The sequence below is a fragment of the Arvicola amphibius genome, chromosome 5 (assembly GCF_903992535.2).
Source record: "Arvicola amphibius chromosome 5, mArvAmp1.2, whole genome shotgun sequence".
In the NCBI taxonomy this organism is placed as follows: domain Eukaryota; kingdom Metazoa; phylum Chordata; class Mammalia; order Rodentia; family Cricetidae; genus Arvicola; species Arvicola amphibius.
Genome location: NC_052051.1, coordinates 137,512,346 through 137,525,524, shown reverse-complemented (window position 1 = coordinate 137,525,524; position 13,179 = coordinate 137,512,346). Strand labels below are relative to the sequence as shown.

The 13,179-nt window shown below is 42.9% G+C and overlaps 1 protein-coding gene across 1 annotated transcript in view; it reads left to right on the top strand.

Annotated features, from left to right (window-relative positions):
- The window catches only part of Piezo2 (piezo type mechanosensitive ion channel component 2), a 345,375-nt gene that overhangs the window by 232,268 nt on the left and 99,928 nt on the right, over window positions 1–13,179 (top strand). Inside the window, 1 exon segment of the mRNA XM_042055171.1 lies at window positions 11,466–11,628. Within this exon segment, the coding sequence (XP_041911105.1) occupies window positions 11,466–11,628 (163 nt within the window).

Sequence of the window (13,179 nt, the reverse complement as noted above, 5' to 3'; positions counted from 1 at the left end):
AAAGCCATGTAATCTGAAAGTTCAAAACAATTATGTAATCTCTCTCTCTCTCTCTCTCTCTCTTTGTCTCTCTCACACACACGCACACACACACATGTACACAGAGAGACAGAGAAAGACAGAGACAGAGAGATGCTAAGATAAAAATTATCAGGACCATTTGTCTAGAAAGCAAAGTTTCAGGGACTGCAGATGGTTCTGTGACTAAGAGCATGTATTTGCTCTTACAGAGTTTAATTCACAGCATCCATGTCTGGAGGCTCACAACCATCTGTAACTCCAAATGCAGGGGAACCAATGGTCTCTTCTTGCCTCAGGGCTCAGGGGACATTGTAATGCACATACTTACGTAGAAATACACACACATAATTAAAAATAAAATAATGAGTCTTTTTTAAAAAAGAAATCAGAGTTTCAGAATGGTGGTATGAATTCTTATAAACCCATTTCTGTGTGGAGCTCTGTCACTGAATGAACGTTTCTGATAATGACTGTGAGCTCATAAAATACCCTATTTGGGGGATCCTAAAATGTTATGTCATCTTTAAATTATTCTGCTATTAAGATATAAACTCTGTATTTTTAGAAATGTCTTTTTCACATCTAAAAACTCTCCCAGATTTTTAAGATAGCTAAATTTCAAAAGACTTTTTAGACTACTAATTTATCTGGACTTAGATGTCTATATTTTTCCCAAGTTCAATTTGTGAATAAGAATTTAATCCAAACTTATCAGGCTTACAGTTGTTGACTATCTCTTGGCTTATATAATAGCTTCTTCTAGAAACCAAAAGGTAGACAAGCAAGGACAGCTTAGCCAACCTAGCTTATGATGCCCAGTACACCTACAGGAAGCAGGAAGAGAGCCAGAAATTGCTTTCAGAGTCTCTCCATCTTTTTCGTGAGACCTGATTTTGTTAGACCAGCAGCCTCTGCTTTTCCCATGCTTCTTGAAGACGCAGGATAAGGAGTATCTTAGATGCTTTTCTATGGCTATGAACGACTAAAGCAAGTGATAGAAGAAATAATTTATTTGCAGCTTACAATTTCAGAGAGGGAGTCCATGACCATCATGATGGGGAGCATGGCAGCAGGACCACAGGCATGGCTCTGGACAATAACTCCGAGCTCACACAACCACCAGGAAGAGAACAGCTTGCAGAGACTACATTGGGAATAGCTTGGACTTGGAAACCTCAAGCCTGCTCTCACTGACACGCCTCCTCCCATGATGCCTCCTAATTCTTCCTAAACAGTTCCACCGACTGAGGCATCAAGCATTCAAATAATGAGCCTATGGGGCATCCTCACTCAAACCACAAGTAGAAAAAAGCAGTGAGTGCCTTGGTGGACCAGAGTTTCTAAATGAGAGCATCTAGAACTAGCTTTCCGACCACTCTCCTAGACGATGCACAAACGGGAAGTGGATTTAGTGTTTCTCAAAATTAATAGTAAACATTGTTACTGAAAAATGAATCTTAATGGTCATCATTACTGATTCTGGTCACAGTCATTTTTAAAGCCTTGACTGTATCGGGAATCTTAGCTGATCACTTGGAATGATGCAGCTGCAGGTGAAGGATGGAGAATAAGGCATTAACAAGAGACTTCCAAACCCCACCTGACTGGGACTTGTGGATTCTCTACGTCACTGCTGCTTAAAGTGGCAGAAGAACACTGACCCATGTGCTCAAAACAGTTTTTCAACAAGTTAAACATGGAAGGAGGGGAACTGTGTAAAGATTACATGACAGTGTGGGATCTACGGTATCAGTGTGATGTCCTAATATGCAGTGGTTTCTCTACGGACTATTTCGTCTTATTTTACAAATATATCAGTACAAAATGACAAGCTTGATTCGAAAAAAAAAGAAAACCAAACCTCTGGGAAAGCTCTGGAAACAAACTCTAGAGCTTGTTGTTAGTCTCTTCTCAGTGTGAACTATTGATAGAAACTAAAGCCGTTTGACAGGAGAACATCTCAGTTAAAAAAAAAAAAAAACACCACTCTATGCTCTGTCTGCAGACAAACCTGAAAAGCCTTTTCTTAATTAGCGATTAAAGGGGGAGGCCCTAGCTCATTCATTGTAGGTGGGGCCATCCCTGGGTTGGTGGTTCTGGGTTCTATAAGAAAGCAGGCTGGGCAAGCCATTGGGAGCAATCCAGTAAGCAGCACCCCTTCATGGCGTCTGCATCAGCTCCTGCCTCCAGGTTCCTGCCCTGTTTGAGTTCCTGTCTTGACTTCCTTTATGATGAACTGTCGTGTGGAAGTGGACGCCAAAGAAACCCTTTCCTCTCCGACTTGCTTGTGGTCACGGTGTTTCATCCCAGCAGAGTAACCCTGACTAGACAACTGTGGCGCTTCTACTTTCCCAGACAGAAGCTCACGCTATCACTCTTGCATATACGGTCCCTCACTTTATGATTTCCTCATAGCATGAGAAGAGAGCTAGCAGAGAAGAGGGGCTTCCCCTGAGATTCTCGGGAAGAGCTCAGGAAAGATGGACATGTGGAATGAAAGAAAAGTCGATTCAGGTTTATGGGGGGGGGGGTTCTCAGTGACAGAGGCAAGAAATGGAAAGGGTGACCTTTCTGCAAAACTAGGTGCTAAAAAGAATAGTTCCTGGTAATATATGATTGGTATGTCCTGATGACAGCACCTTAGAACGCCTTTAGCTTGTAAAAGACACAACAGAAATGATGCTCAGGGAAAGGCATTAGGGCAACATCATTAGAGCCACAGTGTAAGCCACAGCCCGCAAGACATGTGAACCTAGAATTCTGCACTGAATGATGCAGACACAACAAGGAAGAGGTCAAATAAACTGTTCTTGAACAGCAGAAGCCAGAAGACTGTGCCAACCATAGGCTTCACTGTGTAGGAAGTTACGGGTTTTCTTTAAAATAAAATGGGGAGGGAGAGGAGGAGTGGTTATTGTAGTCCTTTGGGGCTGTAGCTGAAAGCTGTTGCAGTAGGGATAGCCACCTTTTCTGCCTCTCAGTGAAGTTGCATAAAGGTCTAGGCTGCGGGGTTCGCTGTGACCAGATGAGGAAAAGCATGGGTCCAGGTGCGAAGCTATGGTAGAACAGCAGACAGGGAGTGAACACACCTGAGGATGATGAATCACCTGGAGCAGTCCGTCTTTGGATGATGTTGCCCAGCATGTTGAACACACAGAAAGCAGTCGGTGTTGACATCTGACCAAAGAAGTGAGCATATTCTGGTCCGTTTCCATTTTGTGCTCCCCTCATGGCTTTTACGTTGATTACATGATTAGAACCTGAACTCTTTATGTCTTGGTCGATAATTGTACTTTCCTACTGTAAAAGCATTGGCAGAGCCGCTCCTGAGGCCACTGCAGTAACTCTGAGCCCTGCCTGGGTAGAACACGCACAGCTGCCATGGACACTCCCAAAATACATCATCTTGGTTATTAAGCATTGGTTTCCTGTTTCAGCCAGCAGGATGTGGACATATAAGAGAAGACAGATATTACAAGTTATGTTTTGATGGGGGGCATCAATATTAAGCTCACCAAATTGTGACTTGTGCAATTTACCAATGAGAAAGGACCACATTCCACTAGAGAATCCACCCAGAAAGCTGTTCAACCAGGTAGAATTTCACAAATATTTTTTACCTTATGGAGGGAGAAAGAATATTCTGCTTATGAGAGAAATCACACATAAATATTTTGCTCTGAGCCGGGCGGTGGTGGTGCACGCCTTTAATCCCAGCACTCGGGAGGCAGAGGCAGGCGGATCTCTGAGTTCGAGGCCAGCCTGGTCTACAAGAGCTAGTTCCAGGACAGGCTCTAGAAACTACAGGGAAACCCTGTCTCGAAAAAAAAACCAAAAAAAAATATATTTTGCTCTGTTGTGAATGTGCCATTTAAAAAGTCCCCTGTTTATTCCTTATGAACAGCAGCTCCAAATGCTATCTGAATCCATTGCTGTCCACACAAAAGATACACCACACTAGCTTTAAGCCTTTATGAATGAGAAACTAATGTCCAATGTGTTAAAAACTTATTAACCATCTTGTTTGCAACACAAAATAGTTTTCCATGGTACAGCTCCCAAGACCCTTGTTAAGGTCGCATCCAGCACCTCATGGAGGCTGTTGCAGAGACCCACAGGCAAGCATTAGGCAGATTAGGGAATCCTATGGAGGAGAAGGAGAAAGGAGTGTAGGAGCCAGAGAGGTCAAGGCCACCATGGAAAGGCTCACACAACGAACTAACTTGGGCTCTTGGAGGCTCGCAGGGACTGAACTGCCAACCAGGGAGCCTGCATGAGACTGACCTAGGCTCTCTGCACATATGTGACAGTTGTGTAGCTTCATCCTCTTGTGGGACTCCTAACAATGGGAACAGGGCTGTCTCTGACTCTTGTACTGACTTTTGGTACCCTACTCCTCCTCTACTCCTCATGCTGGGTCGCCTTCCCCAGGCTTAACTCATGGGGAGTCGCTTAGTCTTACTGCAACTTGATATGTTTTATTAATGCTCATTCTTACCAAATTGATATCACATTGATATGTTTTATTGATACTCATAGGAGACCTGCCCTTTCCTGAATGGAGATGGAAGAGGAAGGGATTGGGGATGGGAAGGAGGATTGGAGGAGAGGGACTTGGGGCGGGGGAGGATGAGGGGTGCTGAGGCCGGGATATAAATTAAATAGATGAATAAGGATAATAAAAAAATAAAAGAGTTCTACCAGAGACTTTCAGAAGCATATGGTGACCATGTCAATTCCCACAGTAGCTTCAGTATTAGCTGCTAGTCTCATTTGCGGGATGAGAAAGTTGAGGCTCCATATAACAAAAGGCCATATTCCAGATTACACGGTTGAGAACACAGGTAGGATTTGATTGTAATCTATATCTGAATTTCCATTCTTTCCTTTTTACGCTGTAGCTTGCTTATTTCTTTTTAAGTTTATTACGAGTTCCTGTTAAAGCAATTGGATACAAGAGGTAAGCTTTGAAATCAAATTATCAAGTATCTATGTGCCACCTGTGTCTTCATATCCTTTAAAAATAAAACCTGCCTGTGGTTGCTGTTGGACTCGGTATTAGGTGAGGAAAACGTGGGCAGGTAATGGAAGAAAATGAACATTTGGTTCGTTTTAAGTGGGCAGTAGTTCTTAGTTCTACAACTTTCTTCTTCCCTGTGTATGAATGCTTAGATCCACAAGGTGACCAGTGGCTGCTTCACACCGCTAGACATATTACACAAAGGCGTTTATGCAAAAGCTGTATACCTTGTGTGGATGCAATGGGTGAGGGCAAAGCCAACTGCATAGCATTTGGAGGACTGAAGAAAGGTTTATAGCTTGCAGCAACAAGGAGAAGGCTGGAGACAATCCCAGGGCTTTGTCTCTGATGCAAAGAAGGCAGAGTGAACTCCCACCTAGTGAGTGGTCTCCGTGTATAAACCATGCTCAACTGGAGACCTGTATCTGAGTATGCTTAGTTCAGGTCATGCCTCATATTTTACAAGTTCAAAAACTGGTAAACAAGAATGTCTGTGGGCAGAGAATTTGGCGTTTGAATGAGTGAACTTTATCTTAGGTCCTCTGAAAAAAATATGTTAGGATAAAAATAGCGATAACTGAGAACAGTAGACATCAGTCAGTACAAGAGGTGGCATCCTCTGCACATGACCAGCTAGAAGGAGCACCCTCTCCTCCAAGCTTGTTCTCTGTCCTGCAGCCTGGATGTGATGCTCCCGTCTCTCCTTCATCGCTTCTCCCCCTCTCTTCCTCCATCCAGTTTCCTGTTGATTTCAAAAGATGGGAGGTTGACATGCGATTAAGACATGGGAGGGTTATTTGTCCCCAAAGAATCATTTTATGCTGGTTGGAAAGAGAGTTCTTCCTGGCATCATTAGAGGATTTAACACTTGCCTTAGGGTTGTTATCAGCCCATTACACACGTGCTCATTCTAATGAGCTAATGCTCACCTAATTAAAGAATGTAGCTTCCCATGAGAGACTGACTAGGTCATAGAGCGCTCTGGATTTTTGAGAAGAAAAAAAAAGGTAAATTAAAAGTATAACGTCTTACCTGCACACCCATCAGCATGGCCGCTCTCCACACAGACACAGACACACTCACACTCAGGTATGCAGACTTTGAAACCATTTGCACTGGGAATTAAAATGGTACAGCCACTTTGGAAGACTGTACTATGGGTCCTCAAAAGGGTACACACAGAATCACCTTCAAGTTTGAAACTTAACAGAATCAAAAGCAAATTAGCTCCATGTTGACCAAATCTAGTGACATAGTCCAAAAAGTAGAATGTGGCTTCCGAGAACTGGGAAAGAGACAAAGGGGGATTGTTGATTGGCTAGAGTTCCAGATTTGCAGGAGGAAAACATTCTGGGTATTAATTTCCCAAGGTTATTAATAAATGTGTACTTCTGGACAGTGTCTGTAAACACACTAACACGGGAGTGTATGTTAGTATTTTTCACAGTTACAGTTACTTTCGAAATGTGGGGGTGGGCACACCACTAGCGTTTCTTTCACATGGCCGGACTGCAGTGGAGACCAAGCAGATGTCTGAGTGAACCTGAGAACAGGTGGTGGCTTCCACATAAATCTGCCAACATGTGCAAGTAGAGACAAACATCCTGTCAGGTCGTCATCCCCATGCTATCAGATGCTACAGAGCTTTGGAGGGAGGGAGAGCAGCATAACTTTCCTGGGGATGAGGAGACATCTAGAACGAGGACTGTAGAGCATGAGGACCAGCTGCAGGGTTGTGGGGCCTAGGGACGAAGGCAGATTCAAAGAAGGTGACCAGAGAGTCCACTTGCTCCTCTGCCACCTTCTATATTACAAAGAATGAATAAGCTCTCTGGGAGCCACCTCCAGCCTACAGCACCCGGGCTCTCAGATATTCCTAAGCAGTGCTGACTCACATACATTCACTTATTGCTTCACTCAGATGCCGAAGTGCAAGATTCTTGTTTTCATCCCGAAGAGCAGTAAATACCTACTCTTGTGACCCAAGATGCATGTGGGATAAATGACAGTGGGTTTCTTGATCGTTGTGTTATATGTTTATTCTGCTTTTTTTTTATTTTCCAAACCAAGATGGTGAAAGTCATAGATGTCGCAGTGACATTTCTCTGCATACTGCTGTGGGAATCCAGAGCACCCTTCCTTCCTTTCTGTTTCAAAAGGAGAAACATTACCATCCTTAGTCCCTACCCCTCCCACAACCATGACCACTTCTGTGTTACAAGTCATTCTTAGTGTCTTAATTCAGTTAAATGTGTTTGCACACAAAACCTTCTTTACACCTGGCATGTCCTGAAGACAAGATGACAAGAAATTAGAATTTGACCGAGTAGCAAAACAGAGTCCAGAAACTAAAAATAGAAATTGAGATTATGACTAGAAATGAAAGTTTTCTGGGGTGTGGTGGCACTCTGCTACAGAGACACTGGCAGTCATGAGAGGACTGTGAGGGTAGGGTCAGGCTCAGCAGCACCCAGTGACACATCAGTAGTAAGAGGGAGTCTTCGGTCACATGCTTCCATGTCTGTCTTCCCATCCCTACCTCAAAACCTTTCCAATTGCACCAGATCCTCAGGATCTCTCTTCTCTCACCTACCCGTCTCCTCTCTTATGGACTAACTGACCCAGCATCATGTATTCTTCCCACGGTCTACTCTTGACAGCTCTTGAATCAGACACAGGAAGGACCTCACACCACCTTCCACTGGAGGGCCTCAATGAGTCTCTGCGTTCAGCTTTCATGCAGTCACTTTTCCTTTGGTTGTCAGTGTCTAGAAGAAATCCTGGAAAAGGAAAGACTAAGCAGATTATCTGATGATGAGATTCTGCACAGACTTCTGGAGTTCTGACACTAGAAAGAATGTGAAATTTCAACCAGAAATGTCTCATCTGACATGCAGATGTTTGCTACAGTATATAATCCGTGTGTGTGTGTGTGTGTGAGAGAGAGAGAGAGAGAGAGAAAGAGAGAGAGAGAGAGAGAGAGAAAGAGAGAGAGAGAGAGAGAGAGAGAAGGTCTTACATTAGTTACCCTGTTAAGAAAACAAAATTCTAACAATGGATAATTCATGGATAGCCTATAGTCATATTTTGTAATTTGAGTTAGATGCAACCCTAACTTACTCATATGTTTAAATATGTGGTTTCCAGTTGGTGGCAGTACTTAAGAAGTTATAGAGCCTTTGGGTCATGTGACCCGTGTAGTGAGTTTAGACCACTGGAGGCAAAGGTTCTAGCTGAGGCCCACTCTGGCTAGAGCTTGCTGTTTCCTGATCCACCATGATGCAAGGGACTGTGGCCACCCGTGTCCTCGCCAGACCTTCCCACAGTGAAGACTACATAGTCTGAGGCATAACCCACAATAACCTCACCCACCCACCAACATTACATCTGTCAGGTTTTGTTTATAGTGATGAGAACAGTTAGAGAAGCCATTCTGTAGTTTTGCCCGTTTGTTAAGGCCAATGTGCTACAGATCAAACGGCAAGTCCGATTCTCCTGTGTTGGTGTAGAGATGTGCAAATTCAGTCTGGAGTAAGGCATGTGTTGTTTGCAAGGGGTGAGAAGCTGGTTGCAAAGTGAAATAGTTGCCTTTTTTGTGAGCACCTGTGGGGAGCTACAATTGAATTTCTGATGGAGCCTAACTAGGACTAAGCTAAGATGATGAGGCTTTTTCCAATTGGAGGAAGGTAAAACTTCCTGCTCAGATTAGCCCCAAATTATCCAGCTTATCTGATGAGCTTTTTATTCCATGTACTCTATATAGAAGTCCACATTGTCATCTAGGGCTACAAAAGCATTTTCAGGAAGTTTCAGGGTTCTAAATGGAGTATAACACTTCATCCTCTTTGGATTTTTATACATTTTATTTTGCCTTTGATTGACATGTATTAATTGTACATATAAATGTATTCAGCAGCTTCTTATGTGTTTTATTTTCTCTTAATTCATATGTATTAATTGTACATATCGATGCAATCCAATCTGACCTTTCAATACTGGATGCATTATATTTTTATTTCAAGCCCAATTTCAATAAAGACTTTTTACTGAGCTTAAGAAAAAAAGACCTCTATAATAAAAGAAATTTATTATAGGAAGTGCCAATTCGGTTTGCAAGTGTGAAACTGAAGAGGGTTGGATTTCTTTTCGCTTTCTTTGAAAGGCAAGCTCAGCAGTGAACTTACACTGCCCTTCATTGATAGAGAAAACACAGCACATGTGGTATTTGATGATCTTACACTTGCTTGGAGCATGGTTGAGTCAAGCGAAAGAATATATGCCGGACATAGTGTTGCCCACGGGAGGCAGAGGCAGGAGGATGTCTGTCTTCAAGGCTAGTCTACATAGGGAGTTCCAGGTCATCCAAGACTACATAGTGAAACCTATTTGAGAAAAGAAGGAAGAGGGGAAGAAAGACAAGGAAAAGGAAGGAAGTTAGTAATTTCTTTTAGAAACAGTAAAACTTAGGCTAGAGAGATGGCTCAGTGGTTAAGAGCACTAGCTGCTCTTGCAGAGGACTCTGTTTTGATACCCAGCTCCCATAAGATGCCCCACAACTGTCTGTAACTTCAATCCCATGGAATCTGATGCCCTCTTTTGGCTTCCCTGGGTACCAGATATCCATATAGTATGCATACAACTGTGCAGGCAAAATCCTCATACACATAAAATAAACAAATGTTTAAAAAGATTCAGCACAAACAATAGAAAGCGCTGGAGCTCATCCACGTGGGAAAACAACCACTTATCAGCATCGTTCCTTAGAAAATGACACACCAAAGTGACTTTCTTAATATGTCACATCTTTGACATTTCTTAACAAATCATATTTTGCACACTTTCCCATTATATAATCGGGAACATTCAGGCTACATAGTAGAAATTAGTATTAAAAATAAGCCATTCCAAATTTTAACAAGCACCATGAAGTTCCCTTTCAAAGTAAGTCTTTAGTTACCAAGCTTTGAAAAACTCAAATCGCCCATAAATGAAGCCTGACAGAAATAAACTTCACAGAAATTCTACTATATAATATTTGGCTTTTAGGTCTGAGCTGTAGAACTCTGACCAAGTTCAATATTTGCTCCCATAATATTGGCGCTGAGAAATGACTCGTGCCAAGTCTGATGTGAATTGAAATATTTGCTCATTTGATTGACCTCACTAGCATGTTAGCACACATTTGGAATTTCAATAACTCCATAATTTTGATAGGGCTGAGAGGCAGCAATATAAATTTCTAAAAGTTGTATCAGGATTTAGTGCAATCTGCATTTTGAATCAACATAGAGATCCTGTGGCTAATGCCGTGTCAGATTTGCATACGTGCTCACATGTGACAAGGGTGGGTGCTAAGCAGTTACAGACAGTTGTGGTGCATCTTATGGGAGCTGGGCATCAAAACAGAGTCCTCTGCAAGAGCAGCTAGTGCTCTTAACCAATGAGCCATCTCTCCAGCCTAATTTTTACTGTTTCTAAAAGAAATTACTAACTTTATCCCTTCTCCTCATCTTCCTCCCCCTTCCTTCCTTTTTCAAATAGTCTGGGGAAACTGTACTTTCAGTCCTGAAAACTCTTTCCTTCTTCCCTCTCTCCTTCCCCCTTTCCCCTTTCCTCCTTTCCTCTTTCTCTCCTTGCCTCCCTTCCTCTTCCCTCCACCCCTTTAAAGTTTTGTTTTATGTGTATGGGTGTTTTTTTTTTCCTGCATGTGTGTTTGTGCACCACATGAATGCAGCATCCGTGAAGGCAGAAGAGGTCATCAGGTCCCCAGACAAATGATTGTGAGCGGCCATGTGGCTGCTCAGAATTGAACTCAGGTCCTCTGAAAGAGTAATCAGTGCTCTTAACTGCTGAGCCAGCCCTCCAGCTTCCTTTATTAGCAGGAACATTACCACCCTTTCGTCTTTACTCCTCCCATAACTGTGATCACCTGGTCCTTGGTGCACTTGGCTTCAGTTATATATGCTTGCAGGTAAAACCTGTCCTACTAAGCTGTCCTGAAAACAAGATGACAAGACACATTCTCTGTTCAGGAGGACTTAAAATCTAACTAGCACCTAAGTAACGAATTAAAAATTCAAATTATGATACAAATAAAATTGTCGTGGGTCATAAGGAAAATACCACTTCAGAGATCTGGGGAGCCTTGAGGATTCCAAGAAAACAGAATGAGGCAGCAAGATGGAGTCTTTGATCCCACTTTATCATTTCTGAGTTTCTTCCCAGCCCAGCGTCTCAACCCGGCAATACGCTAATGGTTATTCGGATCTCTTGTCTCCCTCCTACTGATCCAACCTTCAAGTGTGCACGAATATTAGATGTCTCTGTATCTATTATGTAATTGTGTGGCTTTATATCTACTCTCAAGTGTGTAAACCTGTCATGGTTGACTGCGGCTATCCATACTTTCTTTGTCTTTGAACAGGTTGTTTGGAATCAAATCCGTTATCCAAACGGACTGCTCCAGCACTTGGAAGATCATAGTGAACCCAGAGCTGTCGTGGTATCACCATGCCAACCCCATCCTCCTGCTGGTGATGTACTACACGCTGGCCACGCTGATCCGCATCTGGCTGCAAGAGCCCCTTGTAAGGACCCGGAAACGTTTCCTAATCTTATCTGCAATGCACCTGGAATCTCTGGGAGATGTGGTCGTCACTACCAAGCATCTACTCGGCAGTTTCGGCAGCTCTGTAGGGTTTTCCACGTATTGGTATATAATTCTGCAAGCACTGAGTGAGTGTAAACGCTGCCTGCACAGATGCCAGCTCCCTGTCACAAGCACCAGTGTGTTTTGCTACAAATGGCAGCTGGTAACAATAATGAAAGATTAATTTTTATTTGACACTCCCTAAGCCAGGAGGCAGTTTGCTGGCTGCTTTTGTGTATCCTTCCTTCCACCCATTAAATAGCTAAAGCATGAGTATTGTGCTCATAGGTGAGGGAAACGAAGTAAGAGAGATAAGCGTTCCGACGTCGCACGCTTACTGGATGGTACGGATTGGATTGGATTCATGCCTAAATTTGACAGCAAAGTTAGTCTTAGAGACCATACAACCCTGTATTCCAGTGTTCTCTGACACCTCTGGCCTCTGAGGATTGAAGCCATTGTAGAAGTTCAACTCTCACTGGTACCCATGACTTCCATTGTGAGGCATGGGGATTAGGACTTTCCTCTCAAGCAGCATGGAACACTAGATTTTTCCCTATAGGAATACTAACAAGGGCTTGACACTTGGGACAGGAAGATCAATACATATGTGGTTTCCCCTTTCTTCTCAGTCCACGGTCCTTTCGTGTCTCCTAGGGGGCTGTGATCTGTTTTAAGGCAGGCAGGGAATTGGCGCTTGAAAAAGGCTCCTTTCTCCTTTCTACCTCCAGGGGGCACTGCGCATGTACGACGAACCCAGGCGGAGATGCAGCCGCATCTGAATTGCTGCCAGCCTTGGGCCTGGGAGCAGTTTTCACTTTTCTCTTTCCTGCTCTCACTCCCACTGAATGCACTAGGACTACTACAGTTACCAGCTTCAGGAGACACATCGTGAGGGTCAGATGTGTAATGGACTAGCTTAAGGGCCGACATGACAACAAAGAAACAAACCAAACTACAGCTCCCCACAAAGTAACTGCAGTCCAAATTAAACCGTGTCAAGGAAACTGGATGAGGCACCTGCCTCCTTCTATCCCTAGCAGAATTGCCACCTGCAGTAATTAAGACCAGGTTCTCAGGGCTCGTCCTTGTTAGTTCCATTTGCATGGATGTCTTCATGTTGGGGCCCAAATAATGAAAAAAAGGAACGGATGGTTTTTGTGAGGTCAAAAGGAAGGAATCATCTTGAGATACACCTTTTTCTCCAATTCCTTTTTTAAATTGATCATGCTAATAAAAACCTTTAAGATTGTATCATTAGCTTCATCCATAAACACACATGTGTATATACATATGTGTGTATATATCTATGATAATATATATATCATCAATAATATTTTCACATAAAACTTAAAATGTGTGAAGGGAGGAAACTACTTTTGAATAATGTCATGTACATTACAGAAATTAAGATCTTAAGAATTCCCAGTGTGCTTATCTCTTCCCATGGCATTCCATGTAGCCATCCAGGCAATACAATAGCTTGGTG